Source organism: Lagenorhynchus albirostris, chromosome 11, assembly GCF_949774975.1.
Source record: "Lagenorhynchus albirostris chromosome 11, mLagAlb1.1, whole genome shotgun sequence".
NCBI classification, from domain to species: Eukaryota; Metazoa; Chordata; class Mammalia; order Artiodactyla; family Delphinidae; genus Lagenorhynchus; species Lagenorhynchus albirostris.
In genome coordinates, this window is record NC_083105.1 from 61223517 (window position 1) to 61246443 (window position 22927).

A 22927-nucleotide genomic window follows, 5' to 3' on the forward strand; every position below is an offset into this window, starting at 1 on the left:
TGTCAGCCCTGTGCAACCCCTCCACCCAGACGCTCACCTTCCCAGATGCAGGCTCTACCCAATGGAGACAAGTCCGCCGCCTGAGGCCTCCCAGTTCTATCCCACGTGGACACATAGGCTACCCCACACCCCTCCTCCCATTTGCCTTTGCTCAGCACTCCCTCTGCCCCCCTTCCCTCCCCTCCCTCCCCCGACACACACACATCCCCCGCTTCCTGCCGCACAGTGTCTCAGACCCTGAGGATCTCTGGTTCTTTCTTTGTGGCTCGTGGCCAGGGATGTCACTGGGTATGTCTGGACACTGGATCAAGCTGGAAGTTCCTGGAGAGTAGGAAGTGTCTCCTCCTGGCTTTGACCCCCAACCAAGTCCCAGGGGCTCCAGAACGTGTCAGGCCTGAGAAGGTTGGATGAACTCCGGCAGCTGGTAGGGCAGGAGGTGTAGACATCAGCCCTCTTGGGCTCGCCTCCATTAGGAGAACAGACTGGCCATCGCTATTCCAGGCAGATGTGCCCCTGCCGGCCTCCTCTGCTGCCCCATCCCCCAGCCTGTCCCTGGGAGGCGATGTTAAGGGCCTGTGCATTCTGATGAATCCTCATCTCAGACCCAAAGAGCTATGACTCCACTGGAGGCCTCTCCCGAGTGCTCAGCTGCTGCTGTCTGAGGTTTGCCAGCTGACGCCAGACAGGTCTCCTCCAAGTTTCTGGCCCCCTCTCCTTCTTTCTACCATCTCTCTGGGCTTCAAGGGCATGGTCACACTCACAATAGGCCAACATTCAGTTTAAGGCACATCATTCATCCACAGGAAAGGTTAAGTCTCCAGGGCTGAAACGTCAGGAGATCAGAATTTGAGCATCAGCTCTGCCATGTCTCAGAGAGACGCTGGGCAGGAAGTGGCCTCCATGCTCTGGCCGTCAGCCTGGGGGCCTGTGCAGTGAGTCTGTGCTTGGGGAAAACACCTTGATGTTACCTTGGGTCTGGGCCAAGCGTAACTAAAATGCCAAATCTGATATCCAAAAATATGACACGGTGCATGGAAAAGTCAAACAACCAGGAGCTGGGAGATATCGATAAGCTTTTTAATAAGTTTCCATGTTTTGCGTGCACGGCAGCCCAAGGTGCCATCGACTCATGAAGATGAAACCTCTCCCCACCACCTTCCTGGCAGCCAACAGCAAAAATGCAGAGCAAGCTCTTTTCTTTGCAAAGGATTCTGGGTCTCCCACAGCTCTCTCCTGAGAAAAGAGCTATTCCCTGCAGAAAGCCAAGGGCACGCTCCGAGAGTAACTGAGGATTAAAGTTTCATTAGAAAAAACAAAAATTTTAAGGAGAAGACAAGTGGTCTGAATCTCTCAGTCAAGAACAAGCCAGGAGAGCGAGGGGCCCAGACGACAATGAGGCCCACGTTGGTGGCTCCAGGGCTCTTTCCTGGGCTCTTTTTTTTTTTTTTGAAACTCCACAAACCAAGCTGAGACCCCCATCGAGAGAAAATCAGACCTTCTATCCACCTTCTACTCCTATGCAAACATTCAATGCCCCTCCCCCAAATACACAGGATCTCCAAAGGATAAAGAAGTGTGGATTATAGCGCTTTCAAAAAATCAGGTAAGCTTGGGCTTTGGGGTCTTCTTCGCTCCTTTCGGAGGCCACAAGTGCTCTTCCAGCAAGTCTCTAATCCCCTCTGCTTTGGACCATCCTCACAAACACCCACACCCAGGCTTCTCCTTCTCCCAGCCCTGCTGTTGCCAACTGTTCCCTGCTTCAGTCCTCGGCATCTCGGGAAGTACAGACTGGAGCCGTTACCCACCGGAACCAAGCATGGTGAGAAATGCAGGGTAATCACGTGATCAAGGAAATCACAAAGTGTAACCCTCTTTGGAATGGACAGGGACATTGGAAATGACCGTCTGGGAATCACCTCTTGTCTGGCTACCCCGCTCTTATACCCTTGGTGCTACTGAAGAGCGGTGGTGACAGGCAAGTAGCCAGGGAAGGGAGTGGGTCAAGGGAGCATTCAGAAGGTGAGCTTTTGCATTAAATATGGAGGAAACACTAGCGGCACAAACATGCATATACACACCCTCCACCACCACCATCAGAAAGGAGAGGTAGACCCTCCCCCATTTCTACCCCCCCTTCCCCAGCTCCATCCTGGTACAACACCTTTCCCTCCGCAGAGCAGATCTAGCGGCCTTTTGAACCTGATTTTCTCCCCAACTCAAACTTGGTGGAATCCAGACCATGCTATGCCCAAGATGCAGCCCCTGCAGGACCCTCTAAGCCCAGGAGGCAGAGACTAGGTGGACACCACATGAAGAAAGATCTGGAGAAAGATCCCAGAGTCCCAGGGGACCAATGTGCCCCTTGGGGACACCTTCTGAAGTCATCCCTGGCATTGCCAGGGAGAACTACTCAAAGGTTTTTCTATATCTTCGGATCAAATATGTATTCTTGTGACAAAATATCTTCTACCAAATCAGGCCTTTTTTTTTTTACATCTTTATTGGAGTATAATTGCTTTACAATGGTGTGTTAGTTTCTGCTTTATAACAAAGTGAATCAGTTATACATATACATATGTTCCCATATCTCTTCCCTCTGCGTCTCCCTCCCTCCCACCCTCCCTATCCCACCCCTCCAGGCGGTCACAAAGCACCGAGCTGATCTCCCTGTGCTATCCCTTTTTATAAATCCCAAACAACATGAGGTGAGAGAAGTAAGAGTTTTTCCTATAAAACAAGTGAAAGAATGTTGTCCACCAGAAACCCCTCTCTCCATCTTATCACATCCAGGGGGACACCCTTTGCATCTGAGGGGACTCTGAACAGACTTCCCTGGTGGGACTTCTTGAGGACTGTCAATTCAAGAATATGCCGGAGACAGAGGTCCCCAATCAACTGTCTCTGTCCAGACCATCAGGGTACATGTCCTCCCACCAGAAGTCTGAGTTTTAATTCTGGATGCCCACATAAGAGGCATGTGTGAATCAGATATAGTCCCTCTGCCACTACAACAGGAGGAGTTTGCAGTGGGTGCCTGACTATACTTAGAGTTGTTATGAATCAGGGACTTCCAAGTGCCTCGAGCTTTTCCTCTTTCTAAACGGGAGTGCGGGAATTCCCTGGCTATCCAGTGGTTAGGACTCAGCACTTTCACTGTCGTGGGTCCAGATTCAATCCCTGGTCAAGGAACTAAGATCCCACAAGCCATGCGGCGCAGCCCAAATAAAAGTAAAAATTTAAAAAATAAATGAGAGTGCAGACTACGGCTATCCTATCCCATCTCACCATTGCATGATAGGTGTGGTGGACATAGATAATTTCCATTTAACTCACAGGACTTCAGACTGAGGTAGACCATCATGGGGGAGCTGCAACAAAAGAACCATATCCCACGAGCCTCACGTGTAACTGGATTGAATCCAAATAGCAAGATCCTGAAATTCAAGCTGGTATAATAACGGGGAGAAATCTGGGGGGATCTCTGGAAGGGTGAGCGTATGTTGTTTGTGGGAGGGACATGAATTGTTGTGACCAGAGAGTGCACTGTGGGATCTAGTCTCCACACGTGGCCCCATCAATTCCTTCCCTCTCTGCACATCACGAGGAGGAGCCTGTTTCCTCTCGCCTTGAATCTGAGCCGGCCCTGTGACTGCCCTGCCCAATAGAATCTGGTGGAAGTGAACGTCTGAGCTCAGGCCTAAGGAGGACTGGCTGCTTCTGCTTCCCACCTTCCTTCTTCTTGGAACCCAGCCACCAGGCTGTGAGGAAGCCCAAGCAGCTACATGAGAAAGGCTCATATGGAGGACAACCAAGTCTCTGGATGCCAATTGTCAATGTATTTTCTCTCAGCTCCGGATTCACCCGTCATTGCCTGCTCTGTGAACGTTTAGAGGGGCTCTGTCAATATTTTCCTTTGTTTGCTAGCACAATATTAAGCTTTGTCAGTAGAGGACGCTGGAGAGAGATTGCAGGAGGAAGGGGCCTTCCTTCCTGGTTCCAGGTTCCTCCTGGCAGATTCTGGCTGCACCCACAGTTTCTCCAGAACTGCTCCTGCCGTGCAGTGGCTTCACTGCTGCAGTGCACAGTAGTCAGCAGTATCCTGTGGCCAGCAGCTTCCAATATCCTTCTCAGGTGGTTTTGAGGTGCAGACATGTCTTCTTGAACAGGTTTCCCTAGCTTTCCCTGGATCTGAGGTCCAGATCTTGGCCACAGGGGGTCCACTTCCTTGGGTGCACTCTCTCAGGCCTAGGGGTAGGGGCTGCTCCTTATATCTGCAGCTCCTGTATGCTTTATTTTTTTTAATAAATTTATTTATTTTATTTATTTATTTTTGGCTGCATTGGGCCTTTGTTGCTGCATGCGGGCTTTCTCTAGTTATGGCGAATGGGGGCTACTCTTCGTTGCAGTGCGCAGGCTTCTCAGTGCTGGGGCTTCTCCTGTTGCGGAGCATGGGCTCTAGGCACGCGGGCTTCAGTAGTTGTGGCTCGAGGGTGCTAGAGCGCAGGCTCAGTAGTTGTGGCGCACGGGCTTAGTTGCTCTGCGGCATGTGGGATCTTGCCAGACCAGGGCTCGAACCCGTGTCCCCTGCAATGGCAGGCGGCTTCTTAACCACTGCGCCACCAGGGAAGTCCAGCAGCTCCTGTATGCTTTAGATTTTTTGCTTCTTACTAGCCAGTCTCTCATTACTCAATCCCCTGTTATAGTTAATGATTATTTATATTAAACTTCATCTGTTCAAATTATCGTCTCCTGATTAGGCCCTGACTGACACGTCCTGGCCAATAGCTCCAGCTGAACTCATAGCTGGTGGCTAGTACCAATTCCAGCTCCATGGAATGAGGTCATTTTGGACCTTCCAGACATCCTAGCATCCCAAACAACATCACATAAAGTAGAAGAGCTGCCCAGTAAGCCCATCAAATCATGAGAAATAATAAAGCATTATTGTTTCAAGCCTCTAAATTTTGGAGTGATTCGTTATGTGCAATAGATATCTGAAACCTCCCTACAACCCAGGAGGTATCATTATTCCATTTTACAGATGGAGAAGCTAAAGCTCAGTGAGGATCAATGACTTGCCCACAATTACAGAACTAGTAAATGGCTGAACCAACATTCAAACATAGGTTTGTATTAACCAAACTCTTTTAAATACATAATCTCACTTAGGCGGCCAGAAGGGACCTTAGGAATAATATCCAACATCCCTCATTCTATAGCCAAAGAAACTGAAGCTCAGAAGTGGAAGCAATTTGCCCAAAGTCACCCACTTAAGAAATGGCAGAATCGGGACTCTGAACTAGAAGCCTGGTTCTCCTGACCCAAAGCTCTTCGTCTCCCTCACACTGTCGTCCCACATGCCTTCCTTCACCCATTTCCTCATGTACTTTCCCCCTCCAGGAATGTCCCCAGCAGGGTGGAGGGGACGATCACTCTGGTTGAGAAGCCCTAGGGCACATCTGGCCATGTCTAGGGACACCTTTGGTTGTCACAATTGGAGGTGAGGAGTACTACTGGCTTCTAGTGGGTAGAGGCCATTGCTACTGCTAAACATCCTACAATGCACAGGACGTTCACCCTCCAACAAAGAAGTCTCCAGCCCAAAATGTCAATAGTGTTGAAGTTGAGAAACCTTGGTCTATAGAAACCCATAACCACACGAGGCAGGGAGGGATTCCCTGCCTCCCTGGGTCTTCTCTTGTTCTTCCAAGCCTCAGGTTGCTCAAGGCCAGGTGGGCAGCTTCTACTGCAGTCATTTTCACCTACTGAAAAATAACTAAGTGCATGAAAGGTCCTGAAGAAATCTCTGGCAGGGAGCACCTATCACAGGAGGGCCCTGGCGTTTGCAAGACTCTGAGGCACCAGGTTGGATTAGTTACAATTAGTTTATTGGAAACAAAGAGTGAAATAAAGGCAAACAAACTTGCAGGCAGTTGACTCACCGGCTTTTATAGAAGCCTCCGCAGGCGTCCCTGGAAGGTGATGGGCTCCCCTCCAATGGGTCGCATCCCTCACAGAGTTACAGGAAAACCACCATCAGTGTTCTTCATCTCCATTCCATAGGTACAAGCACACTGGCAGATTCCCCAGGATGCACAGATGGGGAGATTCTGGGGCCTGTCCTGTTCCTCCAAGCTTAGATGAAGGGATCAGGCAAGACCAATGAATCCAGCAAAAAACAGAAGGCGGAAGAAAGGATGAATCCTCAGAACAACAAAACGACTACTAGGAAAGACTACAGAAAGAAGCCAAGGTGCGCCCCAGCCTCACTGGGGCTCAGGTGCCGGGGGATGGCACACAGAGGGAGCAGCTAGGGAGCGGGAGAGGCAAAAGGTACACATCTGGAGCCTGTTCTCGGGAGGCCAGCAGCCGGCGGCGCGTGGGGCCACGGAAGGGGCGTTCCGCTTGCAAGAGGTCCTGGCTGGGCGGAGGGCGACCCTAGCACCTCTTAGAGCCCACGATGCTGCAGCCCAGCCCAGAGCAGGGGCCGTAGGCGTCGGCGGTGCCCACCACCACGTTGTCGCTGCAGGAGGCGCTGCAGACGCTGGTGGTGTCAGCAGGGGCAGCGCCAGAGGCGCAGAGATCGCCACAGACGACGCCACCGCGGCAGCTACTGACGCCTGGATGGGGGGAGAACAGGCAGAGACGCGGGTCAGGCACTGCCACAGCCAGAAGGCTTGGGGCAGCGAAAATGCCCCCTCCCCAAAGGCACTGTGACCACCCAGCTGGAGAAGGGGGCGGGGCGGCTACTTACAGACATTCACAGCCCCGACGCCCTCGCACAGCCTGCGGGGAAAGGAAAAGAGAAAGGTCAGTGCCCTAAAAAGCCGCTGGACCACACACAGCCAAGGTGAAAGGTGAGGTCCCCCACCTTCCTTCTGAGCACTTGCCCAGGGGAAGGGGCGATTTAGCGGTAGCCGGTCACTGTACGGGTTCTGGAAACAGATCACCTGGTGTGCTGGCTCTCCACCCCTTATTAGCTGAGCAACCTCAGAAATGCCCTCCCTCAGCCTGACTCCTCCTGGGGAAAACGTACTCCCTGATCTGTTGTGAGAATGAACTCAGAATACGCCTACAAGTGCATAATGCCTGCCACAGAGTAAGCACTTCAAAAATGGTAGCTGCTACTCTTTGTTTCGGTTCTTATGGACTTGTAAATGCAACTGAGGTGCAGCAAATTAAAATTCCTGAATCTGGTCTGATTGGCGTCACTAAAATGTGAGTCTCAGGAAGACAGAATTTTTTGTCTATTCTTTTCCCCATTGCAGACAGTGCCCCAAATGATGCCTGGCTCGATAAATAACTTGCGTGAATGAATGGGATGTTAGAACCCATTGAGAGCAGGCTCAGAGACTAGCTATACCAATTCCCTCACTTAACAGATGGAGAAACTGAGGCCCAGAGAGAGGAAATAACCAGTGCCGGAGGCAGGGATATCACTCCTGCCACCTAACTCCACCCAGCCCGTGTTTCCTTCCCACACAACGCTCTCTCCTTAAGGAAAACACACAGAGTCCCTCCGAGGGACCGTGGCAAAGGGTTGTCAATATCAGCTTCAGAAATGTGGAGAATCCGCAGCCCACCATCTACCGTCCCATGCCCAGGTTTCCTAGGGAACCCACACCAAAGCTTCGGAGTTCATTCCAAGAGCGCTTTGTGGCAAAGGGATGGACCTCTCTGTTTCCAGTGCTACTGTTTCCAGTGTCTCTCCGGCATTCAAACTCAGTCTTGAAAAATTCTCCCTCCTAGAATTCTGCCCCAATGAAACTACCCAGGCCCGGAGAGCCCCAGTGCCTCTGAAATCTCCAAGGCAATTACTTGAGTTTGTTGCGAGTCTCACATGTGATCGCTTTGATTCCAGCTACCAAACCTGTGTCCTCATTTCCCCAATACACAGGACGCTCCCTCTGCATCCTCACTCGACTCTGCCCAGGACCAAGGGCCTGGCTGGACGTGAGAAGAGGAAGGCTCAGGGTAAGAGCACCTGACTAACCTGGGGAAAGAACCAAAGGGCAACACCCCGGGACTCTTGTCCTCATAGGAGCTGCTCAGCCGCCCCCGTCCAGCTGAACATAGAAGGCTGAAGACCAGTGGGTCTCCCCACGCCCTCAGAACAAGCAACAAGCAAAAATGCCCAGACCAGGGCAGCTGCTTCAAGAGACCAGTCCCTGCTGTCTGTCTATCCTTAGTCCCGCTTGCTGCAATGGACGACCACTTAGGGGTGCTCACTGTGGTTAAAATATATAAGTGTGTGTTGATAAAACCCCCTATTGAAGCTGTCATTTGGGGAGAAATCTGAACTCCCAGGGCTGGGGCCAGGACCAGGCTTGAAAAGAGAGCTGGAACCCTGAGGGGCATCTGCAACGAGGGCCTGGGACGGAAGAGGCACTATAGAGGGAAGGTGGCCCAGCCCAGACAGGGCTTCTCAGGAAAAGCAATGACTATGGCCTTGACTCCAGGCTCTGAGAAACAGATTTGCAAAAGGCACCAATCTCAGATCAGCACCTAAGTGGGCATGAGAGACTCAAATGGGGCAAGAAACATACCTAATGAATAACTCAAATTACCTTTCCAGTTGCAGGATGGGGAGGTTTGGAAACAGGAGTCAAGTAGGAATGTGAGGGACAGCACACTGAGAACCCAGGCAGGGCTGAGAGAGAAATTTGGCTACTGTACCCACCTGTGCTCCTCGCCCTCCAGCAGGCGCCTGTAGGTGGCGATCTCGATGTCCAGGCCCAGCTTGGAGTTCATCACCTCCTGGTACTCCTTGAGCAGGCAGGCCATGTGTCACGCGTGGCCTTCTGCAGGGCCTCCTCCAGCCTGGCCAGCTTGCAGCGGGCATCATTAAGGGCCGCCTCGCCCTGCTGCTCCGCCTGGGTCACAGTGGCCTCCAACTTGGAGTTCTAAAGGCCCAGAAGAAAACTGGTGAGTTATGGTCCCTGGGTCTCTGTGTCCACTTCCTGGACGCATCCAGTCTCTCCTGGCCAGCTGGGATCACCCCAGGAACAGGTCTCTCCTCTTCATCACCTGGGTTTCCTTAAGTGACCACAACCTGGGACTCAGGTCATGCAGATGGGCTGGAGAATGAAAGGTGAGATCCAGTTGGGCGCACACACTGCCTGTGGGACCCTGGGTGGGCCTCAAACGACCCCTACCTGGCACTTGGCATTCTCGACCTCGGCCGTCAGCCTCTGGATCACGCGGTTCAGCTCGTTGATCTCCTCCTTGGTGCGGCGCAGGGTCTCCCCGTGCCGGAGCACCGTGGCCTTCATCTCCTCACACTGGAGGGAAGCAGAGAGGCTCATGAAACTCAGGATGGGACATCCCACCCACTCAGGACACCACAGATGATTTGCAAATTGTACAGTACTCAGCCTGTGCAACCATATGTGGCAGCCATGTCCTGCTACTATAACCTGAGAGGGGTCTGCACTTCTTTCACCACCGCTAGGAATCAGAGTCCCCAGACAAAAGAAGCCTTGTTAATATATACCACCCATCCCTCCCACCATGTCTAGGAGGCAGGTGCCCTGAGACACTCACGTTGCTGCGGTACCAGCTCTCAGCCTCGGCCCGACTGCGGCCGGCAATGTCGTCATAGTTCACCTTGATCTCGGCCACAATGTCCATGTTCAGGTCTAGGCTGTTGTCCATCGTGACGATGACCAAGGTGTCTGAGATGTGGGCTTGGAGAACTCGGATCTCCTGCACATGGTGGGGTGGGAGGATGCGTGTGGTTTACACCATCCCCTCCCCCACCACAGTGAGAGACCTAAGCTTCCAGTTTGTCGGTAGCCTTGGAAGATGTCAGAACACATCCATTTTGGTCTGTGCCATCCATCCAGCGTGGATAGGTTGGGCCTTGAACGGTAAAAGGCTGGGTAGGAACCAAGGCTCTGCCATGAATAGCTCTGTGTGATCTAGGGGCAAAGCAGTTCACTCCTCTGGGAAATGGATTAAGCCTCTTCTTCCTAGTGCTGCCGTGGAGTATTACAGAAATGTGCACATGCTCAGTAGACCCAGAGCACAGAGCAGATGTGTTTACCGTAATCATTAAGAAGCAGCAGGCTCTGGGACTGCATTTCTTTTTTCAGAGTTCACACTGTGACCCACCAATAGGAACGACCAGAATTTTAATGAGACAGATTAGGACAAAATCAAGTAGAGTAGAATATAGTAGAAAATGTTACAGTGTAACTTCTGTAGTAAAAGTAACATTTCAGGATCTTTTGTTTCAATAGCGTGTGATATGTATGTATGGGTGTACTTAGTCATTATGCAAAGTTATTTCTTAATATAATTGAAACTAAAACGTTTAAGTACATGGTTTATCAGTTAAGAACACAGACCCAGATTCCAAACTGCCTAGTTTCAAAGTCCTGGTCTGCCCCTTTCTAGCTGTGTAACCTCAGGCAATTACTTAACCTCTCCGTATCTCATTTCATGATATGTAAAATGGGGATAATAGTACCCACCTCATAAAGTTCTTATGAGGATTAAAAGAATTAATCCGTGTCAAGCACTTAGAACAGAGCCTGACACACTCTAAGTATGTAATCATATTAGTGGTCGGTATCGGTGCTGCTGCTGTAGTTGTAGTGGCAGGTTGGATGCGGAGACAGAGATACGTGTTATTGTTGCTGCTGCTGTGGATGTATCAGCAGGTGTGATGGAATATACCTACCCACATTCCTAAACCACCTATGTAAAATTCCCACTAATGGTGCCTATCTGAAAAGACTAATAGAAGGATTAAATTTAAAAATACATGGACAATGCTTAACTCAACACCTGGCACATAGCAAGTGCTCAATAAATGTTATCAACTATTATTCTACCATGGAGGTCAGTCCAAGGGGCAGGGAGGACTGGAGACCTTTGACCATCGTCACTTCCTTTACCCTGGAAAAGAACCCCAAATCAAGCATCCATCCTCAAACCCAACTGCCCCAGGGATGGCCCAATGAGAATCTCTCCTCTTAGGCAAAGGGAAAATGTCACCAATCCTTGGGCAACCACACTACTGAATGAAGAGAAAAGCTTGGACAGTCCAAAAAGTCTGTTCTCTGTAGTAACTGATAAATGTGTATGTCTTATTTGGCCTTATTGGAAGTCCTCAGCCATAAATCAATGACATGCTCATTCATCTTGCTTTTTTGCCTGATTCTGAAAACTCCTGATTGGTCAGTAGCCCAGGGATACCATGGGGTTGAGAGTGGGGGATTTGCCATTGATAATCCATCCGAGTATAATGGAATTCCAAAGAGAGCAAGAGAAGTCAGGCTTTCGCTGCGACTGGAAAGACAGAAGTTGGATTTGAGGAAAGACTTGCCAGAGGGGGTCAAGTAGTCGTGGTTTCCTAAGGAGCTTGCATTGTGTCTCCCATTTAGGGAAGCTTTATGTAAAAGAGAAACACTGTTTATTCTGGAGTGGCTATCACGTTTGTGGAGACAGGGCGAACCAAAAGACCTTCATATCTGGAGATCACAGCCTCTTCTTTTAGCCCAAGTAGATCTTGTTTCAAGGGTTGCCTGGAAAGAAGGGGTAAATCAGGTGGTTTTAACATTGAGAAGTTCTTGTTCAAGACTCCCTTCAGTCCATCCTGCTCCTCTGGAGGACGTTGTAAGGCAGAGTTCCCAAAATGGATGATGGGTTAAACAAGGTAACATCTTGTTGCGGGATTCAGGGATTCTGCGATGGATGTGTCCCTGCAATAGGCTGAACCCTGTCTTAATTTTGGAGGGAGGCAGGAAAACACTAAGAGGAAAGAGACATGGATTCTGGAGCTCCTGATTTGATGAGCAAGACAGACCCAGAAGTTCCTGAGAAAGTCCAGAAGTCTGAAGAGGGCTGGGTTTTAGCTACACCATCAGATGCTCAGGAGCACAAGGCCTACTGAGAGTGCCCATTCTGAGGCAATGTGAAATACAGCTGGTCTGATGAGAAAGGCAAGAAAGGCTCCCTGGAAAGGGTGAGGACAGGCTTCAGTAAGGCAGCAGGAGGGACAGTGTTGGTAACAAGATGTACATGGAGCTATTTCAGAGAGTGGACGGTAGGGGCAGCTGAGGGACCTTGCAGAAGAGGAAGGGATCATGAGATGCTGTGAGAGTAGAGAGCCAGTTGAGACAGAGACCTCAGAAGCAGGGCCCATGTCATTCTTCTGCCCCACGGCTAGAGGCTGGGAAGCAGCCTGTGGACTCTACATCTGGAAGATACCAAAACTGCACTCTAGGCTCGCAGGTATCCAAGAGGTCATGCCAGAGCTCTGCCTTCTCACCAAGACAGCCCGAGACAGTGGCCAATTATCCATGAGAACTCACCGGAGGAGGGAGGGCCAAAGGCCATCCTGGAGAGTCTGGCAGAGGATGAAGCCTGACTCGGGAGCTCCACCCTTGGCGAGGTCCATTCCCACTAACCAGGCTGAGCCCCTGCACCTCCCCCAGGCCACGTCTCTGCCCCATGAAGGTTCATTTCTTTAGAGCTGGAGACGAGGTTGCCCACCCCTTCAGGTAGGTCTACACCTTGTCCTCAGTGCTGTGCCCCTTCCCCCATCAACCTCATCCTCCTCTGCTCTTCCACCCCTGGAGTGTCTCCCCACCCTTCTCCCATGGGTCTTCTCCCTCTTTTCCTCCACTGTCCTCCACTTCCCTCCCCTCCTCTCTGTCTCCCCCAATCTCCCTCCCTCCCATTCTCCTCAACCCCCAGCCAGTCTCCATCCTTCTTCCAAGGGGCCCTGGAGAGTAATAGTCTAACACCAAGCATCTTCTTCCTCCTTTTATCTAGAAATCTACCTTCCATCCACTTCTCTCTTTCTTTCCCCAACCCTACCCCACCTCTACTCTGACCCGTGGTGTTCAGAATTCTTGCCCTTGTTGGTTGCTTTTCCCTACCACCCCATCATCACTCAGGTCAAGGACCCAGGTAAAGAACACATCTACTCACTGCGTCTTTCCTTCAGGCCCCAGCCAGGATCTCTCCCCACCGCATCCCTAGCCCCAGGAATGGCTGCCCTCTGGTCTGCTTCATCTGGTCCCCACCCCATCTTACCAAAAAGCTTTGCATAATTAACCATCAAGCTTTGATGGCTCCATTACTCAGCACTTAATAGGCAGCTGGTATTCATATCATTCACTCAAGAAATATTTATTGAGCACCTACTGTGTGCCAAGCCCTTGGAATATAGCCATGAACGAAACATTTGTACCCATTGGTGTGCTGCAGGGTTTGCATTTTTGTTCATGATCTAGGTATATGTTCAGCTTTTCTCTTAGAACTGGAAGCTCACATCAAATAAGGGTGAGTTCATCCTCTGGCCCTGAACCCTGAGAGCACACTGAAGGACCCTGAAGAGGTACTGGAGGGAGGGATTAGCGAGTGTGTATGATTGTGTCCTATACAAACACCATCTACCAAGTGATACTTTAGTGATGACAGATGGTGGATGGATAGGAGTGCAGTGAGATAAACTCATCCCTTCCACTGGGATCAAACACACCAAGCTCTGAGTGCCAGCTCTGCCTCTAACTACACAACCTGAGCAATCTCTTAACCCTCTAGGCCTCAGGGTCCTCATCTGTAAAACCAGAATAATAACACCTGCCTCAGAGGGTAATTGTAAAAATTAAACGCATTAACGAAAGTTGGGCAATCAGTATAGTATCTACTATGAAGTAAGATGAACATCAAAAGATGTTGTTATTAAGTTTGGAAGAATATTCATAAAATAGTTTTCTACACTAAGCATATGCTACCTGAATAACTTTTTTTTAAATAACCACATACCCTAGAAAATCTCTTGCACAAATACACCAAAAGACATGGAAAAGAAAGTGCATGGCAGCTCTGTTCATAATACAAACTCTGGGGGCAACCATGAGGCTACCAGGGTGGAAAGATGAATAAACTGTGACATATTCATACAAAGAATACAGTCCACAGTGAAAATGAACACAATACAGCTACAGGAAGCAACACTGAACAATGGAATACACATATTATGATTCCATTTATATGAAGTTCAAAAACTGGAAAACTGAATCAGATATGGTCTAGGGATGCATTCCTTGGTCCTTAAACTGTAAAGAAAAGCAAGGGAATGATTCAACACAAAATCCCAGAGAGGAGCCATCCCTGGATCAGGAAGGAAGGGGGTACAGTGAGAATGAGGCTCAGAGGAAGCCCCTAAGTCACACATATGTTCTATTTCTTCCTACAGGTGGTAGGCACACCACCTATACTTTCTTTTTGGGGGTGGTATATTTCACCATAAAAGCAATTTTAACTTCCATAAAGCTCCCATTGGCAGAGCCAAGACCACGGAGTGGTCATTCTGCCAACTCTTCCCCCCTCCCCTCTTCTCTTCCCCCACCACAAGCTTTTTTACTCTAAGAAAACCTACAGATTGAATGTCTTCTTAGGTCTTCAAAATTAGCAGCCATTAATAATACCTGACGTTAAATGAAATGTTACATCTGAATTTTTTTTAATATCTTGTTTTAAATTGCTTGCTGCTCCTTTCAAATTGCTTAGCAAAGACCAGCCATTAGTAATTAGCTCATGTTTACGCATGGCATTTTTATAGGGAGTTACACTGGTAGAAAAGGCAAAGCGTGTGTGAGCTGTACCCTGACTCACAGTGCTTCTCCTCAGGACACCCGGCCAGCTGGCTGGCTGGGAGCACCACGGCTGCCTTGTGGGCAGTGCCCAGAGTGGCGGATGAGGGCATAAAGGGCCTCAGAAGAGCTGTCCCAGCTCCCCAAACACATAAAATATCAGGAGTGACACCCTCCTCTGGGATGGCAAGATGGCTGGTACAGTCCGTGCCCCCATGTCAGTCCTGTCACAAGCCCCACTCCTGAATGTTTTGCACGGACACACTATTCTCTTTGCCCACCAACCCCCCCACCTCCCTCCTGCCCTAAGCTGATCTGCCTGCCTTTGCCCCTAAGACACAGCAGCTATGGGGGCGGCGGGGAGGACGGGGAAGATTGCTAGCTGCGGCGTTTCACTTCTCCTTTCTTCCCTTCCATTTAATGCAAACCCCTGTACTTTATGGTATCATTTTTCTAGACCTGCTCTATTGGAATGGGGTGCTTCACGGGTACATAGAACACAGTATAACCTATCTAGGTACTTACAATATACCAGAGGTAAACAAATAACTAAAAGTGCCGTTCTCCATCCCCTTCCTTCAGTTCGCAGCCACATGGTCCTGCAGATCTCCACCCCGCCCCCAGCCTCTCATTGCCCTGTGCCACATACATGCCCATTGGCCCTCCTGGTTGCAACCATTCCAGCCTCCTCTGACTCTGCCCACCTTCCTTAGACTAACTCTCCCCAATCCTATATCCACAGATATCCTCTCTCTAACAACTTCTCCACCCTATTGAAAGTTTGCAGGGATTAGGAAATCCAGGGGTTGCCATAGCCTATAGGTGAGAAGGCATTGCATCTCCTGAGCTTCACTACTTAATAGACGGGAGACTGGAGCCTACCCGGCTCTTTGGTGGGGCTAATGGCAGACTCTGGGAGGGCTCACGCCAAGGAGTACTTCCCAGAACTTCTGCTGCCAGTGTCCTTGTTCCCCCGGTGAGCCACAGCCACCCCCCTCCTCTGCAGAAGACCCTCCAGCACTAGCAGGAGTTGTATCCTTTTGATGTGATTCGATTTGGGGTGGTCCAGGAAGATCCCACATGCCGCAGAGCAACTAAGCCCATGCGCCACAGCTACTGAGCCTGCAGTCTAGAGCCAGCGAGCCACAACTACTGAGTCTGCGTGCCACAACTACTGAAGCCCCTGTGCCTAGAGCCCTTGCTCCGCAACAAGAGAAGCCACCGCAATGAGAAGCCTGAGCACCGCAACGAAGAGTAGCCTCCACCCGCCGCAACTAGAGAAAGCCAGCGCACAGCAACGAGGACCCAACACAGCCAAAAATAGATAAATAAATAAATAAATATATATATATTTTTTAAAAAACCAGAAGCAATATTGTAACAAATTCAATAACGACTTTAAAAATGGTCCACATTTTAAAAATCTTTTAAAAAAAATAGATGGGAGACTTTGGTTGAGTTATTTAACCTCTCTGAGCCTCAGTTTCCTCATCTGTAAAATGGGGATAATGATACATACTTCATAGGGTTGATGTGAGAATTAGAGATCATTTATGGCATATAATGATGGTCACATAGTAGGTGGCCAATAAAAAGAAAGTAGGACCTATGTTGCCCTATGGAATTCTTTCTAATTGTAAAGGGGAAAATGTACTCAAGTGACCCGATTTAGCATCACCAGTAACAGGACAACCTGACATTTTGTGCTTCCTGGGGTGATACAGTAAGAGTTATAAAGCATCAGTTATGACGTATTCTGCCCAAAAATGTTTCAGTTAAACTCAGTCAAGCCTCCAGACCAGCACTATCTAATAGAAGCTGGTGTGATGGTGGAACTGTTCTGTAGCTGTGCTGTTCAATAAGGTAGCCAGTAGTCATGTGTGGCATGTAATTGAGGGACTAGATTTTGAATTTATTTAATTTCAACTAATTTAAATAACCACCTGTGTCTATTGGCTACCATACTGAACAGCCTAGCTCAAGAGTTAATTTTCAGTGTACAGAAAATACAAGAGATAGAGCGATAAGTTAAATCAAGAAAACCTATTTTTAAAAATTATTAGGGCAATTGGGAAATTTTAATATGGAATGGATAGTAAATGATTCTTTGGAATTATCATTCTTTTTCTTGCATGTGAAAATGGTACTGTCCTTATTCTTAAGAAATGCATATGCCTAAGTATTTAAGGGCTCCATGTTATGCTTTCTGTAATCGTCAAATAATTGGGCAAATGTGAAAGCAGATATGGCACAATGTTAACAACTCTTGAATCTGGGTACCTGGGTGGAACACATCAGGGTGTTTGTTACACAGGTACTATTCCTTCAACTTTTCTATATGTTTGAAAACTCTCATAATAAAAGTGGAAGAAGACATAAAACACAAATATTTAATAATCTGCTGGCTGCTGCCATGACAGGAAGTCAGGTGTATTTCAGCAGCCAACTGGACTTTCTGCAGATGGGGGAAATACAGCTTTATGTTATGGTAGGACCTTGGCCACTACTGGGATGGAAACTTCTAGAAGTTATTCACAAATATCGCAGTCTTTCCTGGGTCCCCCACTCACACCCTACACACATACAGTTTGCCTGCTTCTGCCCCCATCTGGCTTCCCTTCTCCTCCCCTTTTCTTGGCCCCATTCTTCCCTCCCCTCCCCTGCCCTTCTCTCTCCAGTACTCTCAGATGTGTGCGCGCCCTGCTGTTGAGGCACTTTGAAGATGAAACATGCTGAGTTCCCCTACAGCCCAGGGGTTGGCATTCTTTACTCAGAGGAGGGTGCGGGCCACTCCACTATTAAAGCACATTCTAGAGAGGCGTTGGACCCAGCTAGCCACCCAAGCCCATAAAGCACAAATTGCAAAACCCCATCTGCACAGCCAAGCACTTCCTACCTGAGCATAAATAGGGCCCGGGCTCCTAGAGGAGGACATTAGAGTTCCCACAAGACTCCAGCTCTCCCATCCTGTACAACGCAAGCCAAACTTCCAGAAGCATCATGACCTACGGATCAGGATTCGGCGGCCGCGCCTTCAGCTGCTTCTCAGCCTGCGGGACCCGCCCCAGCCGCTGCAGCATCACGGCCGCCCCCTACCGCGGCATCTCCTGCTACCGCGGCCTCACCGGGGGCTTCGGCAGCCGCAGCCTCTGCGAGGGCTTCCGCACCGGCTCCTGCGGCCGCAGCTTCGGGTACCGCTCTGGCGGCGTGTGCGGCCCCAGCCCGCCCTGCATCACCACCGTGTCGGTCAACGAGAGGCTCCTCGCGCCCCTCAACCTGGAGATCGACCCCAACGTGCAGTGTGTGAAGCACGAGGAGAAGGAGCAGATCAAGTGTCTCAACAACAGGTTCGCTGCCTTCATCGACAAGGTGGGTGTCCTTGATCACACACTTCCTGAACACTCCCTTCCTGGGCAGGCACTGAAGGGGTAGTCGGGGGGCAGGAGAGATGTGGCCCAGGTGAGCCCCGAGTCTGATGGAGGAGACGGACACATATCCAGGGCACAGAAAGATCAGAGAGATGAGTCTAGAGTAGGGGCTCCTGATGAGGCAATTGTTATTATACACAACCTCTGTCCAGACAGGCAGGGTCCCCATAGACAGACAAGGACAAGGTTGGGAACCGCATGTCGGAGGAAAAAGGCCATACATGCAAACAAGACACAAGAAACGCACATAAGATATAGGAAGAGGACCACAGGTCAGCCTTGGGGTGGGTGTCCTTGATCACACCTTTCCTGAACCCACCCATGCTCAATTCAGGCTGGGCACTGATGGGGGAGTCAGAGGCAAAAAGACCTCTACTTGGCTCCTGACCACGTGCCACCTAGGCTCAGCATGTCAGGATAACTCAGTTCACCTGAGCTGGGACTGGTCGTTCCCAGCCCCTTGCTCTCACCCCTAACTTGGAAAATCCAAACATAGATCCCAATCCCAAAATCCAGAAGTTGCCTTGTCTTCCACAGCGCCCTGTGTAATCTCTGCTGAGCTCCTGGTTTGGGAGTTTACCTTAAAGCAATCAGTGCCCTCCCCCATCCCCACATGCCCCAAGTAGGCTTTGGGGCAGTGGGAGCCATCTGACCCGTCCTCCCACCCCAAATGGCAGGTGCGCTTCCTGGAGCAGCAGAACAAGCTGCTGGAGACCAAGTGGCAGTTCTACCAGAACCGCCAGTGCTGCGAGAGCAACCTGGAGCCCCTGTTCCAGGCCTACATCCAGACGCTGAGGAGGGAGGCCGAGTGCGTGGAGGCCGACAGCGGGAGGCTGGCCTCGGAGCTCAGCCACATGCAGGAGGTGCTGGAGGGCTACAAGCAGAAGTGAGTGCGGTCAGGGATGATGTTGGGCACAGGGATGGACTTGAGTTAAAGCCTACTGGATGAGACTGGAGAAGACTTTCCGAGAAGGGCCAGTGCCCTTGCAGGGCAGGTGGGCGCTGGGCAGCAGGATCTTCACATCAGGCAGTCATCGATCAGATGCCTAAGAGTAGGGCCGTGATTCCCCAGGAGGTCTCTCTCTGCTCCTTCAGCCTTCACTTCCTGGAGCCTGATCACCCAGCAGCTGTGCCCTGCGGTCTGTGGGGAGGGGGCTTCTGCAGTCTCCCAAGCCATCTCCTCCCGGCCTCTCAGGCTCCCACCTGTAGCACCTGGACGTGATATGAGTCCCAGTGTCACTCAGGGCTGCCAGGTCCTGGGGCTGCTGGTGTCCCACCGTCTAGGGTGCGGAGTGCTGAGGGCCTCTGGGACTCATGGGCCCTCCCACAGCTGAGCTAGGATGGACACCCAGGAGAGCGGAGGCTGCAGTGCCCCACATGTGCTGCTGTCCACTCCTAGCATGGGGCTGGTGTTGAGTCCTTATTCTCCAGACAGGACCTCAGAGCAGCTTTGGGAACAGGGCTGTGAGGTCCCAGAAGAGTGGCCCCCTGGACCCCTCAATGCAAAGTGGAGAGAGAATCACAAACACATCCCAAATCCAACCACAGCGGACCCCAGCAGGGCTGCCAGGGGGCGGGCTGTGTTGGCAGGTCCCCAACATTGCCTCCTTCACTGGTATGAAGTGGAGGGGGTTCTGGGGAGACCTGCCCTGCCATGACCTCCCTTTCTGCCCTCTTCTGCCTCAGGTACGAGGCGGAAGTCGCTCTGAGAGTGACAGCGGAGAATGAGTTTGTGGCTCTGAAGAAGGTGAGTCACGTGGGATCGGGAAGCAGAGACACGAGGGATCTCAGAATGACAGGCTCTTGCTGGGGAGACCCATGGTCTCAACCTCAGTGCGGGGTGCAGCGACCTTGCCAAGTCAGGATGGGAAATTCCCAGAGATTAGGTCATGAAAGGCCCATGTAGGGCTCTGAGAAGGGCACTAACCTTGGAGCATCCACTAGCACCCTGCCCTGAAGCAGCGGGATGGCTGAGTTGAGCTCTGCATGTTCTGTGCTGCTCCAGAGGTGGTGGTCTGTGGCTGGGGTCCCATGGAGGCATGGCAGCTCCAGTCTCGCTGTTGAGGGACGGTGTCCTGTCTACTGCTGCAGGAAGTCTGATTAGGAAGAGGGGCACAGTCTCAGCATCTCGGGGAGGATGGAGCAGAGCCAGGAGAGGCCAGGTGGAGTCTTGGAGGACTGCTGGGGGACAGGGAAGTGTCAAGGTGGCTGAGTGAGGGAGCCAGTCTGGCAGTCTTCCTGGTACAGGGGAGGGTAAGAAGGAGAGCTGGGAGGTAAGAGGTCTCAGGTAGGAGGATTGAAAGGCTGGTGACCCATCTCCAAGGCACGAGGCGTTTGTTCTTAGGAGGGGAGGAGGTTGTGAGGTGCCTCTGGGGAAGGGCAGAGGGTACGGAGATGGCATGGGAATAGTAGCACTGGGAATCCTTTCCCCCTCACCTCCATGTAATGGGTGAAGGGAGAGAGGAATGTGGGGTGGTGATCACCAGAGGTCCTCTGAACTCAAAGATTCCCCACCTTCCCAGGATGTGGACTGCGCCTACCTCTGCAAGTCAGACCTGGAGGCCAACTCAGAGGCCCTGATTCAGGAGATCGATTTCCTGCGGCAACTGTATGAGGAGGTGAGGGGCTGTGGTCCAGGCAGAAAACCAGCAGCTGGCCTGGAAGAGAGGGCGTTGGTCTGGGATCAGAGTGGGACAGGGATTGGGGCAGGAGCTGCAGTCCGTGAGGCTGTCAGAGAGGGCGGGGGCTAGAGAGCAAGGAGGGCTGAGAAGGTTGGGTACACACTGTGGTGAGGGAGGGGATGGTATAAAGCACACGCATCCTCCCACCCCACCATCTGCAGGAGATCCGAGTTCTCCACACTCACATCTCAGACGCCTCGGTCATCATCAAGATGGACAACAGCCGGGACCTGAACATGGACAGCATTGTGGCCGAGATCAGGGCGAACTATGACGACATTGCCAGCCGCAGTCGGGCCGAGGCTGAGAGCTGGTACCGCAGCAACGTGAGTGTCTCAGGGCACCTGCCTCCTAGACATGGTGGGAGGGATGGGTGGTATATATTAACAAGGCTTCTTTTGCCTGGGGACTCTGATTCCTAGAGGTGGTGAAAGAAGTGCAGACCCCTCTCAGGTTATAGTAGCAGGACATGGCTGCCACATATGGTTGCACAGGCTGAGTACTGTACAACTTGCAAATCATCTGTGGTGTCCTGAGTGGGTGGGATGTCCCATCCTGAGTTTCATGAGCCTCTCTGCTTCCCTCCAGTGTGAGGAGATGAAGGCCACGGTGCTCCGGCACGGGGAGACCCTGCGCCGCGCCAAGGAGGAGATCAACGAGCTGAACCGCGTGATCCAGAGGCTGACGGCCGAGGTCGAGAATGCCAAGTGCCAGGTAGGGGTCGTCTGAGGCCCACCCAGGGTCCCACAGGCAGTGTGTGCGCCCAACTGGATCTCACCTTTCATTCTCCAGCCCATCTGCATGACCTGAGTCCCAGGTTGTGGTCACTTAAGGAAACCAGGTGATGAAGAGGAGAGACCTGTTCCTGGGGTGATCCCAGCTGGCCAGGAGAGACTGGATGCGTCCAGGAAGTGGACACAGAGACCCAGGGACCATAACTCACCTTGTTCTCTTCTGGGCCTTTAGAACTCCAAGTTGGAGGCCACTGTGACCCAGGCGGAGCAGCAGGGCGAGGCGGCCCTTAATGATGCCCGCTGCAAGCTGGCCGGGCTGGAGGAGGCCCTGCAGAAGGCCAAGCGGGACATGGCCTGCCTGCTCAAGGAGTACCAGGAGGTGATGAACTCCAAGCTGGGCCTGGACATCGAGATCGCCACCTACAGGCGCCTGCTGGAGGGCGAGGAACACAGGTGGGGCCCATCCCAGCCTGGCCCTGAGCTGCCCATTCCCACCCTTTCGACAAGCACCACCCTTGATCCTGGCTGAGCAATGGCCAGGGATCTGGGACAAACCTATCATTTATCACTTTGGGGTGGGGGGCGGTTTGTGAGGACTATTACTCTGACCCTCTGCCCCCTCCTTCCTGACCACTTGTGAACCCCACCCCAGGAATTTGTAGAGCTCTGTCGGCAACTCTGGCTCAGTCGCTAATGTTGCTTTTTTCCTCTTCCCTCTCAGACTGTGTGAAGGCGTTGGGGCCGTGAATGTCTGTGAGTAACCTAGGCCCTGTGTGGATGAATTTACTCTCTTCCTGTAAGGGATGGAAGGAGGAGTTCCACTGGACCTAAATATAAGAGTGGGCTGGCATCACAGCAGGAGGGATTTGGGTTAGACAAGAAGCAAGGACCACTTCTTTGGGACTAGAGTTGTTAAGTAAAGATGCTTGGAGAGGTGCATCGTCGGGGATGCGGGAGACTTGGCCCCCCAGAATTTTGACTAAGCCTTTGGGGTTCGCAGGTGTCAGCAGCTCCCGGGGCGGGGTCGTCTGCGGGGACCTCTGCGTGTCCGGCTCCCGGCCGGTGACTGGCAGCGTCTGCAGCGTCCCCTGCAGCGGGAACCTGGCGATGAGCACCGGCCTGTGTGGGCCCTGCGGCCCCTGCAGCTCCGTCACGTCTTGCGGCGTGGGCTCCCGCGCCAGCAGCTGCCGCAAATGTTAAGCGCCCCAACTCAGGCCCGGGCCGGGCAACCCTTCCGCGCAGCCCGGCAGGGCCCGCCTTGCCTGGCCCCGCCCCGCCCACCTCTGGGCGGAGCAAGCCCTAGGCTACTTCGCTGGCTCTTTGAAAGGTCCCTCCCGCTCCTAGCATCTCAAGCCTGTGTGTGATCCCCTCTTCCCGGGCTCTGCCGCCCACGCTGGGAAAGGCTACCCTAGAAAGAAGTCTCTTTGGCCACCACAGGAAGGGGACTCCGGGGCAGGGGGGACCAGGATTAG

At 51.7% G+C, this 22927-nt stretch overlaps 2 protein-coding genes across 2 annotated transcripts; one reads left to right on the forward strand and one right to left on the reverse strand.

Moving 5' to 3' along the window:
- Positions 1–6438: 6438 nt before the first annotated feature.
- On the reverse strand, positions 6439–10886 carry LOC132529960 (keratin, type II cuticular Hb6-like). The gene is given in 9 exon segments (XM_060167046.1): positions 6439–6620; positions 6755–6786; positions 7994–8066; positions 8681–8735; positions 8737–8784; positions 8787–8903; positions 9156–9281; positions 9544–9705; positions 10839–10886. Coding segments are annotated over 9 exon segments (843 nt in total).
- A 6726-nt stretch (positions 10887–17612) lies between these two features.
- On the forward strand, positions 17613–22521 carry LOC132529549 (keratin, type II microfibrillar, component 7C-like). The gene is made up of 9 exons (XM_060166181.1): positions 17613–17981; positions 18718–18926; positions 19727–19787; positions 20563–20658; positions 20883–21047; positions 21310–21435; positions 21688–21908; positions 22177–22198; positions 22456–22521. Exons 1-9 carry the CDS (start codon positions 17613–17615, stop codon positions 22519–22521), a joined length of 1335 nt encoding a protein of 444 aa, XP_060022164.1.
- Positions 22522–22927: the final 406 nt, after the last annotated feature.